This window comes from Rhinoraja longicauda, chromosome 10 (genome assembly GCF_053455715.1).
Source record: "Rhinoraja longicauda isolate Sanriku21f chromosome 10, sRhiLon1.1, whole genome shotgun sequence".
NCBI classification, from domain to species: Eukaryota; Metazoa; Chordata; class Chondrichthyes; order Rajiformes; family Arhynchobatidae; genus Rhinoraja; species Rhinoraja longicauda.
This window is the reverse complement of record NC_135962.1, coordinates 26,251,149-26,267,057: the sequence shown is the minus strand read 5'-3', so window position 1 is coordinate 26,267,057 and position 15,909 is coordinate 26,251,149. Positions and strand designations below refer to the sequence as shown.

Below are 15,909 nucleotides of genomic sequence, written 5' to 3'. Positions count from 1 at the left end.
GGTTATACCGGATAATCGGCAATAATAGATACCATTCCCCCATGTGGTCCGTTAGAACAAGGGTTTACTGTTGTTGGAGAACTGTGAAGTGAACTTGTTGACCAGCTATTTAATCCGCAAATATCGTAATTGCTGTTTGTGTTGTATAATATTTTTCCATGACTGCAATCTTCGATCAGTGCTAATATTTCCATGTGCAACAGCTTGTGGGTGAAACACAAACCGCACATTTTCTATTTTTAATATAATTTTAACTTCCTTTCTAAGAACATTTCGTGCAGCTTAATTGTTCACGTGTCCATTTACTCCAATCTTTTGGCTCATTTGGACTTTGTACAGAAACCTTTCCACAGAGAATTTTTTTTGATACATTTCATAAATATGCAGCAATATTTTAAACATAGGCAATGACTTTTCAGATGGGATCAAAGAAAACAATCAGTAATTTAATCCAAGATTCAATATTGTAATCCACAAAGCAATTGAATTTGAGACTCCAATGAACAAAGAATCCCTGGGCTGAAATGGTTGCATTGACAATTATATGTTGTGGTCTGAAATACAACTAGTTATTCATATAATGCAGTAAATTTCATTGCAGCACTGCAAGTAGATTAAGAAGACGCACAGGATGCCTGATTTCATTAGTCACAGGGCATAAGAGCAAAGAGGTTGTGATTCAACCATTCAAAACTTTATTTAGGCCACAGTTAGAGAGCTGTATTTAGTTCTCGTCGCTGCACAACAGGAAGGATGTGGTTGTACAGGAAAGAGCACAAAGAAAATTCACCGGGATGTTACTATGGTGGAATGTTTCAATTTTAAGGTGAGACTGGATAGGCTAGGTTTGTTTTCATTCGAAAGGAGAAGGCGGGGGGTGGGAGGGAGGGGAGGGGGGTGAACTGGTAATATTCCAAATTAGAGGGAGTATGGAAAATTTGAATAGTGAGAAACTTCTTTCATTTATATTTATTGAGTGTGCCAGAGGGCATGGGTATAGGGTAAGGAATGAGAGATCTAGGAGGGAATTTGATAAGGATATTCTGTTTCTCAGTTAGAGAGCTATGGAAACTGCTTCAGACCAATTTGTCCATGATGACAGGTCTGCAAATACCATTTGCCTGCATTTGGCCCAAATCCTTCTCAGCCCTTCCTATCCATATATCTGTCCAAATGTCTTGTTAAATCTGGAACACAAAGTCCAATGGGTTGGTGGAAGCAGTTACTGTGACAACATTTAAGTATTTAGATTGTGCACGTGAAATGCCATGGCATAGAAGGCTGCAGGCAGAGTGCAGGAAAATAATGTTAATACTGATCGGTAATTGATAGCAAGCATGTATATAGTGGGCTGAAGGGCCTGTTTCTGTGCCGTATTATTGACTGTTAATATTTGTTTTCAAAATAGCATACTATTCAATTTTGACACTGAGAGAAACTATTATGTTGATAAAATTCGTACAAAGATGTTCCTCATTTTAAAATGGTAGAAATAACTACAAATTTGAATTTGATTCGACAGCACAGTGAATTAATTCAAGCTAAGTTTTCAGTTAGATGTATTTCACATGCAACATTTTATTGGATGCTTCTTGTATTTTCCATTTCAAGAATAATCAAGCAGTTTTAACTGTGTAGTGTTTTTTCATTGATTTATTGTTGAACTAGTTGATAGTCACAGACTTAATGAATAGTTTTCTTGTGTTTGTGTTGCAGCAATTGAAAGAATGCCAAGACTTTCAGTTCTTCTGCCTTTTGTGAAGTTTCTGTGAGCTTTTGAAGAGAGGTCCGGCAGAGCGATGGAGCAAGCACATGGGCTGCTATTAAATCAAGAGTTCTACAGTAAACTGAGTGACGCCAAGAAACCAGCGTTCTTTTTTGAATGGCTGCAGTTCTTGCAAAAACTTTTGGTGGCTGCCAGTAAGGTAAAGCGTGAACTGTTCTTAAAGTTGTGAAAATGTCTTTGTTTTTGTAATTTTCTACTGTCTGAATATATAGGTAAAATAGTTTTATGGGAAAGAGAAAATGTTGTTCATGTAGAACCAGGGGTGGCACAGTGGTGCAGCGGTTGAGTTGCTGCCTTACAGTGCCAGAGACCTGGGTTTGATCCTGACTATGGGTACTGCCTGTTCAGAGTTTGTACATTCCTTCACACAGAGAGTGGTGAGTCCATTTCTTCACACAGAGTGGTGAGTCTGTGGGATTCTCTGCCACAGAAGGTAGTTGAGGCCAGTTCATTGGCCATATTTAAGAGGGAGTTAGATGTGGCCCTTGTGGCTAAAGGGATCAGGGGGTATGGAGAGAAGGCAGGTACAGGTTACTGAGCTGGATGATCAGCCATGATCATATTGAATGGCGGTGCAGGCTCGAAGGGCCGAATAGCCTACTCCTGCACCTATTTTCTATGTTTCTATGTTTCTTGTGACCGTGTGGGTTTTCTCCGGGTTCTTTGGTTTCCTCCCACAGTCCAAAGAAGTACTGGACATGCCAACAGACATGCTAACCTTTGATGCCTATCTAGCTAATATCATTAGCCCACATTAGGCCTGGATCCCACTACTCCTTACTGCAATACCTTTCCAAGTACCTTTTAAACATTATAATGCTCTCTGACTCCATTACCTTCTCTGGCATCTTGTTTCAAATATTCAGCACTCTCTTAAAATGTACTCCATGGATCTCCTTTTAAATTTCTCCCCATCACAAATTCTAGACTAATTTGCCGTGGGAAAAGGACTCTGTCTATCTCCTCTAATTGTATCCCTCATAATTTTGTAAACCTCTATAAAGTCATCCCTTGTCCTGTGTTCCAGTGAGAATAATTCCAGTCTGTTTAGTCTTTCCTGTTAACTATCATTGTTTCTTCATGAGCCTCAGGTGAGGTAATGGAAGACTTGAGGATGGCTAATATTGTACCTTTATTTAAGAAAGGCTGTAAGGACAAGTTAGGGAACTGCAGATCAGTGAGCCTTGTATCAGCAATGGGAAAGTTTGATTCTTTATGTTGCTAGTTGCTATGTTGCTAGTTTCTATGGAATTCTTGTTATAGACCTTATTGAAAATGGTGTAAAGTGCCAGAGTTAAGAGTTAAGATGAATGATTAAAATATGAATGTCGTGTTCAATGATGTTTCCTATCTTTTCAATATATAATTTGAATCAAGACTGTTAAAAATTATGCACTGCGCCATCCATTGTTTTGTAATGCTTCACTTTCTCAATATGAGAAACCACAGTTTGCGTATGACTTTTTCAATACCTTGCCACTTGCATGATATGTAAAATGACCTTATCAATTCAACCTCCCATAGGATTTGTTTAACCAGAAAGTGTTCAAAGGTGGGAACTAAACTGGGTTGACAGACATGTTTATATTTTGTAGACATTCATTCATGTGGTGGACACAAAAAGCTGGAGTAACTCGGCGGGACATGCAGCATCTCTAGAGCGAAGGAATGGGTGACATTTCAGGTTGAGACCCTTCTTCAGACTAGTTAGGGATAAGGGAAACGAGAGATATAGACGATGATGTGGAGAGATAAAGAACAATGAATGAAAGATATGCAAAAAAGTAACAACGATAAAGGAAACAGGACATTGTTAGCTGTTTGTAGGGTGAAAATGAGAAGCTGGTGCGTCTTGGGTGGGGGAGGGATAGAGAGAGAGGGAATGCCGGGCTACCTGAAGTGAGTGAAATCAATATTCATACCACTGGGCTGTAAGCTGCCCAAGCGAAATCTGAGATGCTGTTCCTCCAATTTGCGTTTAGCCTCATTCTGACAATGAAGGAAACCGAGGACAGAAAGGGCTGTGTAGGAATGGGAAGGAGAATTAAAGTGTCTAGCAACCGGGAGATCAGGTTGGTTTACGCAGGCTGAGCGAAGGTGTTCCACGAAACGATCGCCCAGTTTGCGTTTGGTCTCGCCGATGTATAAGAGTCAACATCTTGAAAAACGGGCACAGTAGATGTTGGAGGAGGTGCATGTGAACCACTGCCTAACCTGGAAGGACTGTCGAGATCCCTAGATAGAGTCGAGGGAGGAGGTATAGTGACAGGTGTTGCATCTTTGGTTGCAGGGGAAGGTACCTGGGGAGGGGGTGGTTTGGGTGGGAAGGGATGAGTTAACCAGGGAGTTGCAGAAGGAACGCTCTCTGCAGAAGGTGGAAAGAGGGGAAGATGGGAAAATGTGGCTAGTGGTGGGACCCGTTGGAGGATTATATGTTGTATGCGACAGCTGATGGGATGGAAGTAAGAACTAGGGTGACTCTGTCTCTGTTGCGATTAGGGTGAGGAGGAACAAGGGTGGAGCTGCGGGGTACTGAGGAGACACGAGTGAGGGCCTCATCTATGATGGGAGAGGGGAACCCCCATTCCCTAAAGAATGAGGACATCTCGGATGTTCTAGTATGGAACACCTCATCTTGGGCACAGACGGAGGAATTGGGAGTAGGGGATAGTCTTTGCAGGGTGCAGGGTGGGAAGAAGTGTAGTCGAGATAATTGTGGGAGTCACTGGGTTTGTAATAGACGTCAGTCAATAGTCTATTTCCTGTGATGGAGACTGAGATCAAGAAAGGGGAGGGAGGTGGACCAAATAAATTTGAGTACAGGATGAAAATTGGTGGTGAGGTTGATGAAGTCTATGAGTTCTGAATAAGTGCAGGAGGTGGCACCGATGCAGTCATCAATGTAACGGAGATAGAGTTTGGGGATAGGGCCAGTGTACGCCTGAAACAGGGATTGTTCAACATACCCTACAAAGAGGCAGGCATAGCTTGGGGCCCATGCGGGTGCCCATACCTACGCCTTGGACTTGGAGGAAGTGGGAGGAGTCAAAGGGGTGCTGGTTTGACTGCACAGGTTAGCATTTCTTCATCATCCCTGATGGAATGTTCAGGCACTTGAGGGCAATTAAGTCTTAACTACATTGTTGTGGGTCTGAAAAGGTAAAGAAGGTAGCGTGGTTTAGGTCAGCATGTTTCCTTCCAGCCCAGATGGGTTTTTATGCCATTCCAGTCATTCCATGGTTGACATGATGAGGACTCCTGTTTTATTAAAGTCTCTATTAACTGAATTCAAATTTCCTAGCGCCAGGTTTCAAGATTATCTTCTAGGTTCCTGGATTACTAACATGCTGTAAGGCAGCAACTCTTCCGCTGTGCCACTATGCAGCCCACTCCCTCTACATTCTCAATTCTGATGCAGGGTTTTGACCAGAAACATCAATCATTCCTTTCCATCCACAATGCCGCTCAACCCATTGAGTTCCTCCAGCAAATTGTTTGTTGCTCCAGATTCCAGCATCTATGGTCTCTTGTCTCTTCCTCCCTCATTGACTGGTCATTGCTATTTACAAATTCTTTTGCACGTATATAATCACAGTTTGGTTTGACTATGTAACAATGCTGCATTCAAAAAAATAAAATTGAAGTAATAATGCACAAAAGATTGAGAGGTACACGAAGGAGCAAGAATAATAAAAGTCTGCATTTATACTGCAATTTTTTTTTTCTGACCACTTTTTCTTTTCAGGCTGATATCAAAGAGAAGCAGAAGCTACTGGTGGAACAACTGACCGCCTTGCTGGAGAGCTCACCAGGCCCACCTGCCCGTAAACTGATTGCGAAGAACTTGGCCTTATTATATAGTATTGGTGATACTTTCTCTGTGTACCAAACCATTGACAAATGCAATGAGATAATCAGAAGTAAGGATGACTCGCCAAGCTACCTGCCTACCAAACTGTAAGCAATTTTTTTTTGGAGAAAAATATGAGGATTATGGTAGTATAAGAAAATAACTGCAGATGCTGGTACAAATCGAAGGTATTTATTCACAAAATGCTGGAGTAACTCAGCGGGTCAGGCAGCATCTCAGGAGAGAAGGAATGGGTGACGTTTCGGGTCGAGACCCTTCTTCAGTTACTCCAGCATGTTGCCAACAATCACTAATGTTATGTCTACCTTCGATTTAAACCAGCATCTGCAGTTCATTCCTAAACATTAATGTTTGGATGTGCAAAGCCATTAATTCTGTGTTAAGTGAGGTGATGATTTATTTAAGAGGTAAAATGCACTGTAATATTGTCACAGGATTCTGAATCTGAAACTGGTTTCTCTAAATTCTCCCCTAATATTTGACATCCCTATGTAGATATTTTAATGTATACAACGTACATGGAATCCAATGGGAGAAGATGGGTTTGCTTAGAAATTCTCTGTGATATCAACATGTGCTTCAGTGATGGTTTGGATTCTTGGTTAAAAGGAAACTCTACTTTGAGATTGCAAAGAAGATGTGTGTGACTTTATGTGTATATGTGCGTGTTCATGGTATTAGATTTTGGGTAGGAATGTGAATTGGCACAAAATCCACTTATAGTTACTCCTTGATCTTCCCTTCTCAGAAGGTATTTTACTGATTCATATTATCCAAGCAATTTCGCTATTTTGTAGAAATTAATTCCTGTGAACAGATCTATCAGCAGATATGACAGTCTATCAATTCTTTCTTCAAGCATACTAATTTTTTTTAATACAATGTTTCTGTATGAATTGTTGAAGTTGTTCGCTTTTTTGCAGGACTGCAGTTGCTTGTTTGGGAGCTCTGTATGAACAGCTCGGGCGAGTATTGGGGAATACGCATGCAATCTCAGTGGGAATCTTATTGAAGGCAATGAAAAGCGCTGAGGTAGGAGGAGACTTTATCAAAATCTCCTAAAACAGCCGATAGTAAAAAATATTTGCATTTGGAATTTATTTTTTGATAAATTGACAATCCTTTCTTTATGAAACTTTACGGGAATCCAAAGATTTTTTAAGTATGTTAAGGGGAAAGGATAACTGGAGAGAAAATAGGATCCTTCAGAAACCAAAGTGGTCATCTGTCTGGAGCCCTAGGAGATGGGCAAGATCCTCAGTGAATATTTCTTCTCTGTTTTTACCGCAGAGAATGATCTGACGACTAGAGAACTTGTAAAAGTTAATGGAGATGTTTTGAGTACAGTCCGTATTATGGTCAAGGAGGTACTAGATTTCTCAAGGCCCTGGGGAGTGTGGTGGACAGGGGGATCCAGGAGTACATGTGTGGTTTCCTGAAAGTGGCATTGCAGGTAGATGGGGTAATGACGAAGGCTTTTAGTCTGCTGGCCTTCATCAGTCAGCGAACTGAGTATAGACTTTGGAACGTTATGTTACGGTTGTGCCAGAAGTTGGTGAGGCCACGTGGAGTATTGTGTTCAGTTTTAGTCACCCTGCTGTAGGAAAGATGCCATTAAACTGGAAGAAGGGTCCCGACCCGAATTGTCGCCCATCCTTTTTCTTCAGAGTTGCTGCCTGACCTGCTGAGTTACTCCAGCACTTTGTGTCTATCTTAAGAATACAGAGAAGATTTACAAGGATGTTGCCACGGCTTGAGTGCCTTTATTCCTTGGAGCACAAAAGGCTGAGGGATGAACTTATTGAGGTGCAAAAAATCATGTGGAAGAGATGTGGTGAATGCAGTCTTTTACCCAGAATAGGGGAATCAAGAACTAGAGGGCATAGGTTTAAGGGAAATATTTAATACGAACCCAAGGGGCAACTGTTTTACATGAGGAGTCGAGGGTTTTGGAATGAGCTGACAGGGGAAGAAGATGAAGCAGGTATAATAACAACATTTAAAAGACATTATGACAGGTGCATAGATAGGAACGATTTAGAGGGATTTTGGGCCAAAGATGGTTGAATGGGTCTAACTTAAATGGGAGATCTTGCTCATTGATGAGTTGGAATGAGTAGCCTGTTTCTGGGCTTTATGACTATGTATAATTATTCATTTCTAATATTGATTATTGTGCTAAAAGTTCCAAGAGAGTGCTCAGTCTTGATGCAAGTTGAGAAGCCTACTGTTTTTGTTAGATTTGACAATCTAATCTTCAACATCTTTGTCCGCCATCTAGTCCCAAGGGCGCTATGAAATTATGCTGAGTTTGCAGAAGATACTTCTGGGACAAGGAGTTGCTGCTATACCATGTCACAGAGATATCTACAAAGCTGCTCGCTCATGTTTGACAGATCGATCAATGGCTGTTCGTTGTGCTGCAGCAAAGGTATACATTTCCTATTTTTTAACATTTATTCACCTTCAGACACATTTGAATGAGGACAACGAGGGCTTGTTAAAACAGCAAAAAAAATGTTCTCTAAACTTTCTGACAATGTATTTTTAAAAAGTTGGTTGTTCATTTCTAGATTTGATTTCAAGACAAAAAATATTGAGGAAGTGTTTCTGAGCTGAGAAAGCATTGGGAAATGTTTAGTTTAGAGATACAATGTGGAAGCAGGCCTTCAGCCCACTGAGTGCATGCCGACCAGCGATCACCATTTCACTAGTTCCATTCTACACATTGGGGACAATTTACAGATGCCAATTAACTTGCACGCCTTTGACAGAACTGGAGAACCCGGAAAAAAGCAATGTGGTCACAGGCAGAAGATACAAGCTCTGTATGGACAGCACCCATGGTCAGGATGGAACCTGGGTCTCTGGCGCTGTAAGGCAGCAACACTACATCTGCGCCACTGTGCCACCCCATTATATGAGAAAAACCTGCACTTGACAAAAGATCTAAAGCAGATTTTGTTAGGATGAAGAAATGGAAATATGGATAATTGTATGGAAAATTAGATTTGCTATTATAATACGATAACACAATCGGATACATATGAAAAGGTTGTACAGAGTTAATCTGAGAAATTGTTGTCTATGGGGATAAGAATAAGGGAAGACAGGTTAATGTTTAACTGGCAGAGAGGTAGAGATATCAGTTTTGAAGCAATATAATCAACTTTGAAAGGTAGTGTTTGAAATGGGATTTTTGCATTTCCTGTTAGATGGTATGGATGAACAAAGTAAAAGGCATTGCAAAGATCTGGAAACAGTGTGAGTAAATTGTTTCCTCAGCCTAAGAGCCTCACCTGGTGGAGTAAAAGGCAGGTCAGGAGTTGCTTCATGGCCTGCTGCTGTATTGCCTCTGCAGAGTTTCATTAGGAAATACGCAGATACATTCTTGGATCTTTAATGTTCCATGTTAATTTTTAAAAAGTCAAACTTCATTGATGACAGAACAGGTCTTGACAAAATTGTGCAGCAAGAACATTTTTGTGCGAGTTTCTCATGTTTGCCTGTGCGTCTTTTATACTTTTCACTATGCTGTCTCCTTATTGGTTTATTCTCCACGTGTACCTTTTTACTTGAAGTGCTGTTTTTTCTCTCAGTGCTGAATTTTAATGATCTTGTGTGACATTTGCTTCATTAAAAAAAAAAATCTTGAACAGCAATCCATTTTTTGAAAGATGACATTTCAGAATGCTAAATACCTGGTTTGCAGCTATTAACCTTGGAGTTCTTTATCAAAAATATTTGTCGATAGGATTAGCGCGTTCATTCCAGATGTGTTCTTTTTTTCCAATGTTCCAATTAACATTTTACCATGATTGCTCCAGCAAATACTGATAGTGTTTTTTGTATTTCAGTGCCTTTTGGAACTTCAGAAAGAAGCTCTTTTTATGTGGACCTCAGAACTTGAGAATGTTGCTACACTTTGTTTCAAAGCCTTTGAAGGTTCTAATTATGATGTGCGTGTCTCTGTATCAAAATTGCTGGGAACTATTTTAGCCACAGCTGTAGTGCCCAATCAGGGCCCAGGTGGGTGTTATTTATTTGGTATCTTTTGTTTTTGTGGTAATTTTAGTTAAGTCAATTCAGATTCTGACTACCATTTAGGTACCAATCTAGCAAGATGAGCTTTATTTCTAGATTGGTATATCTGCTAAAATTAATTGATCTTGGACTTGCACTGCCATTGATTTTGGAGCAGGAGGAGAAATCAATTTCTAAACTAGTGTAGCTAAAAAGCTTTATGGCAATTGTTAATGCAATTGTTTAGCTTGCCAAATATTGTGCATCCAATTTAAAGAATATGAAATTTTAAATCAGACCTTTAACACAGTACAGTTCCACCACCGATCACTCCTGTAATCAGGACAAAACTGCCCTCCCCCCCCAAAATGTAATGCCTAGGCCGGGTGAGGCGGCCAATTGCCTCATCGGGACTTCCACGGCAATCGGCAGGTTGAATTTTCCCCCTGCAGCCCAGAATTCCGGCCCGGCTGGAGCCTGCAGATCCGTTCCCATAGCCAACATCCACGGCTGATTTTGCAGGCTGGTATCTCAGCCCCCAAGGCTGTGACCTCTGGTCCGGCAAAACAAATAATCCAGAAAGGCCCTGGAACCAAGGATGCCAGAAATTCAGTTGTGGACCTGTAACATGCAATGGATTTTGCACTTGGTAGACATGTTAACCTTTATCAAACTTATGTTAACCTTTTAATCTGAGCTAATATTTTATATGATCAGTCTGGACTCTAACGTATTGAGTGCCACTGTGGCCACTTGAGCGACCCAGGCTCATTCCAGATTTCTAGTGCTGTCTGCCTGGTGTCTGCATGTCCTCCTAGAAATTGTAGTAGTCCAATTTCCTCCCACATCCCAAGCATATAAATGTTGATGGGTTAATTGGTCACTGTAAATTACCCCTGGCCTATATGTGGGGGGACAGAATTGATGAGAACATGGTAAGAATAGGTTATAGGGGAAATTAGTGTAGGAATGTGATTGTTCTGTGTGCCAGTGTTGATTCGATGGGCTGAGCAGCCTCGTATGTTACATGGAAATATGGGAATGTTTCATATTTGAGCCACCTCAAGGCTTTTTGACTTGTTAAATAATTGCCATCTTCCCCTCGTTCGAGACTTGCCTAAATCAGAGTTGTCCTGGCCGATGCATTCAACATATTTAAATGTTGTTTTTCTTCTCCCCATCACTTACCATTGCCTTTGTTCTATATTGCCTTCCATGTGGTTGGTGATCTTCATTTTTCTAACCTAATCTAGTTCTCCCATTCTTCCAGATCTCTGGTAAGTTTCTCTTGTGAGTTTCCCACTTGTCATCTCACCCCGATAACCATGTTTTCTACAATGAGAGCTTTACTGAAATTAATTCATTGTAAGGTGGAATTTAAATCATCACCTTATCCCAATGAACTCTCATCTGCAACTTTGCATTTTCGTACAGTCTATCGTAAATTAGACTCTTTTTTCCCAGAAATTGTATTTATTTTATCTACTACTGATGACTTAAGAGCTATCCAGTCCAAAATAATCAATGCCAAGGCACCTGTCGCCCATGTGTGGCATTGAAAACTAGCCAAAAATCCCAATTTTACTAGTTTTGCATAAAATTGAAATTGTAATTTTGCATTGCAGCCTGGGCCAATATATCCATTGAGGAAGTCTCCATAGATCCCTATATTCAGTATTGCCTTTAATACTTATTGCCCTTGTTACCAGTTAATAATCTGGAAAGTGTGTCGAGAAAGGAAATACTATTGTAAGTCACAGTAGCATGTGTTTAATCGGTTTTGCTTTTTAACCGATGTTTGTATTTCTCTCCAAGGTGCAAGACAGGTGACTCGTAAAACCTCACTGGCGGAAGCAATGGACTTGCTGGCTTCTGGCTTCCTGCGAGGTGGCAGTGGGTTCTTGCGTGCCAGTGGAGAGATACTGAAAGGTTGCAGCTTCATGAACCGGGATGTTAGGATTGGAGTTACTCAGGTTAGATTTGATTTTTGCCTTTTAAGAAATCCATAAGACCATGGATTAGGAGCAAAATTAGCCCATTCAGCCCATTCTATCGTTAATAGTTCACAGGTTTCTTGATCCCAATCGGTTCATTTTAACCATGGGTGTTCAAGCCTTTATACCTCCAACCCACACCATTATCAGACCATAAGACATAGGAGCAGAATAAGGCCATCCAGCCCATCAAGTCTTCTCTGCCATCCAATCATGGCTGATCTATTTTTCCCTCTCAACCCCATTCTCCTGCCTTCTCGCTGTAACCTTTGATGCCTTCACTAATCAAGAACTTATCTATCCCTACTTAAAAAATACCCAATGACGGCCTCCACAGCTGTCGGTGTCAATGAATTCCACAGATTCACCCAGCCACTGGCTAAAGAAATTCCTCTTCATTTCCATTTTGAAGGTACGTCCTTTTATTCTGAGGCTGTGCCATCTGGTCCTAGACTCTCCCATTACTGGAAACCATTTCCAAGTCCAGTCTATCTGGTTCTTTCATTATCTGGTAGGTTTCAATTGGATCTCCCCACATCCTGCTAATTACTCACTGCATTTGTCTGGTTACTTCTAGTTGCATGTTTAAGTACTGTTCTATTTATCAAGGTAACAAAATGAGGTTGATATTGATTAAATGGCAAATTCAAGAGCACCTGTTAATATTTCTTATGAAATTCTATTGCTGTCTTAAGCTTGGGATCTTTTTGTTCCCATTTGCTGCGGGGTCACTGCCATCCTCCTCGCCCGAAGAACAACTGTCTTAAAACAATTTCTACTTTTCCTCGTGTTAGATTGAAATGTTACATATCTGAAATGCTGTTGAAATCCAGCAAAATCTAATAATAATTCAAATAATCATTCTGATCGAAGCAAACCCTGAGACAAAAGTTTATGAACTTTGGGGTTGATTGGATGCTTTGTGATAACTGAGCTGCAGGTTACAGGTTTTAGTGCTCTTGCAAAGTATTAAATGCCCTTAAGTATATCGTAATGTTAAGATCTCACACTGTAATTAAATGCTTCATGTAATGTTATTTTAAAATAGTTCAGTTCAGTATTTAAGTAATAAATCTTTAAAAGTTTCACAATTGCTTCTTCTTTAGGCTTATGTTACATTTGTTTCAACACTTGGTTGTCAGTGGTTGGAAATGAACTTTGCTTCTCTACTTGAACACATTTTGGAGCTGGTGTCCCATCCAAAAGCTACCCAGACTCAAATAGATGCGATTTGCTGTCGTCGCTGTGTTTCATTTATCCTTCGGGCCACAGTGGGATGTTTACTTGGAGAAAAAGCTCAGATTGCAGCAGCGAAGGAGATCTGTCAGGCTGTGGGTAAACAGAAGAGAGCTGTAGGTATGAAAGCATGCATTTTTTTGCTTGTTCATTTAGAGTGACTTTGGCTGTTGCTACATGAGCTATGTGCAATGCCCAAACCTCATAAATGTTATTTCTCTAGGCTACATAGGTCTATTTCTTAACAAGATTTACGACAGTTGTTGAGTTGCTACACTAGTTCTCAACGATGCCTCTAGACTTCATAAAGTGTGTGGCATCAGATTTAACATAAATAAACACACCATCTGATAATATCGGTTGGCCAACTTCAACCGATGCATTAGCACTCCAAAAAATTTCAAGAGCACAGAACACAATGAGTGGGAAACTTCAATGACTAGCGTTGGTTCTGAACATCCGCAAGGTGCAGTGAAACAGCAGCAGAAATTGATGAATTTTGTAACAACATTCAAGCTAATCACTTGAGCTTCCTTGATTGGAATACCATGCCCCACATGGAACATTTTCCCCTCTACCCTTCTGACAACATGACCAAAGCTTGTGCCACTTACAAAGTACCTTTTTTTTTTTGGCTGGGCTATGCTCGTGTAACTCCCAAATCTATGACCTCCACCATCAACAGGTGTGTGGGACCATCACCACCATACTGCTTTTCCTTTGCCACTAGTATTAAATCTAAACTCCCCCCTCTTCTCCCCCCCCCCCCCCCTCCCCCTCCCATTACTGCCTGACCGAATTCTCCACTAGAAAGTGCAATGGTTTTAGTAAATTACTCTGGATCACTTCTCTCTCCACCAGTCTTGCCCCTCTTCCATCGGAAGGAGGTACAGAAAGTTGAAACCAAATACCTTCAGATTCGGGGACAGTTTCTTTCCAGCTGTTATCAGGCAACTGAACAGTCCTCTCATCAGCCAGCTAACCTCCCATCTACCCCATTGGAGACCTTTGAACTATCTTTAATTGAACTTTATGGGGCACTTCAATGATGTATATTTGCACTGAATATTGTACCCTTTATCCCTTACCTGTGCATTGTGGACGCCCTGATTGTATTCATAGCTTTTTCTTTGACTGGATAGCACTCAAACAAAAACTTTTCACTGTACCTCGATACATGGGACAATAATAAACGAAACTAAACAATGGCATTTAGGGGTCTGAAGAAGGGTTTCGACCCGAAACCCATTCCTTCTCTTCGGAGATGCTGCCTGACCGGCTGAGTTGCTCCAGCATTTTGTGTCTATCTTTGGTGTATAACCAGCATCTGCAGTCCCTTCTTATACAATGGCAGCTTGGGGTGGGTAATAGGAGGCCCAGTCAGTAAATGGACCAAGGAAAGACCAGCTTGTGTATAAATGTTTGACATTCTGAATGTATCTTGTCTCCGTGTAATGCAGAAATGGTTTGGATCAGGTACTGAACTTTATAAACAGAATTCAACAGATGCATCTTTATTTTATGTCGTGTTTGAATTAATTTATTGTAAAATATTGCTTGTGTACATGTATTTGAATATTCAAGTTTCTCTTAATGTGTGGAAAGGAACTGCAGATGCTGGTATGTACCGAAGATAGTCACAAAGTGCTGGAGTAATTCAGTGGGTTGGGCAGCATCTCTGGAGAAAAAGGATGGGTGAGGTTTCAAGTCGGGACCGTTCTTGAGTCTGAAGAAGGGTCCCGACCCGAAAAGTCACCCATCCTTTTTCTCCAGAGATGCTACCTGACCAGCTGAGTTACTCCAGCACTTTATGTCTATCCAAGTTTTTATTAATTTCTTGAAGGTAAATTATTTTATTTTGTGAGTCTCATGCTTTATTTTGTTGCTCAGTAAAGAGTTACAGGTGAGGGACAGGCAGGCAATTCAGATGGCATTTTGTAATGGCACGTGCTCTTTCACAATGCCTCTCAAGAATGGAAGATGAGACATTGACTTGCGTTTTGAATTAATTAATTACATTCCAATTTCACAGAGGTTTAGGTTCTCTGGTTTGCCTGACTACTGGGTTTATTTAATTACCTAATGCTGAAATATTGCCATTCTTCAATTCTGAATGCATCAGTTGTATTTTTCCTTGATGTATCTGTTGCAGCTGAATCATCTTAATTTTAATTGCCAGATGCTGCACTGAGTGACAGTAATGTGGAGATGAAAGTGGGTACGATGGACATATCTGCCAGCCAGCATGTACTTGTCTGTGCCCTTCAAGAACTGGGCAGTCTAATTCAGGGTCTTGGTTCTACTGCTGCCCCACTGCTTCTTGATTCCACCACAGGTAATGTTTGATCTAAAACTCTGGCTGTTTTTCGTTTGTTAACAAATTGAAATAGTTCAATAAAAAAATGACAGACTTCAGCCACTTAAGTGAAACAAGATTTATTATACAATTGTGTATAACACTTATTAATTGTGTACAACACTTATTATAAGTGGGGACTAAACGTCAGGCAATCATGCTGTTGACAAAGCTTGATTTTCTCATAAAATACAAGACATGTAGTTACGTGGGCTGAATGGCCTAATTCTGCTCCTATGACTTAAAGAGACCATGTATCATTGCTTAATAGAAGACATTTAAATATTGATAGAGTGCGATAAATATCTGTTATTAGGATGCATTTTCTTCACCCAGAATGCTTGCGGCATTCCATGGTGGTCTTCCAAGGATGATAGCAAAGGTGTAAAAAACTCTGGAATTATCCAGACTGAATTGGAAGTTAGGAGAATATGTCGGAAGACCTGTACGTATAGAAGGAGGAGAACGCCTAGTGGCTAAGTTCCTGATGGATGACTGATTTTCCTCAAATGTGTCTGCTTTGCATTGCTACAATGCAATCATTCGGATGTTTAAAAATCACTAAGAACCCAACCTAGAGAATAATGGAATGCTTCAGTAGCGATCTGAAGTTGGTGTTGAAGAAAATATCATGTTTGTAAAT

General features: G+C 40.5%; 1 protein-coding gene across 1 annotated transcript in view; it reads left to right on the top strand.

Annotated features, from left to right (window-relative positions):
• Positions 1 to 15,909, top strand: part of heatr5a (HEAT repeat containing 5a) — an 85,763-nt gene that overhangs the window by 6,667 nt on the left and 63,187 nt on the right. The window contains 8 exon segments of the mRNA XM_078406457.1: positions 1,717 to 1,925; positions 5,532 to 5,743; positions 6,581 to 6,689; positions 7,939 to 8,088; positions 9,515 to 9,686; positions 11,496 to 11,653; positions 12,781 to 13,030; positions 15,090 to 15,245. Coding sequence (XP_078262583.1) covers positions 1,800 to 1,925; positions 5,532 to 5,743; positions 6,581 to 6,689; positions 7,939 to 8,088; positions 9,515 to 9,686; positions 11,496 to 11,653; positions 12,781 to 13,030; positions 15,090 to 15,245 — 1,333 coding nt within the window. The 5' untranslated portion in view covers positions 1,717 to 1,799.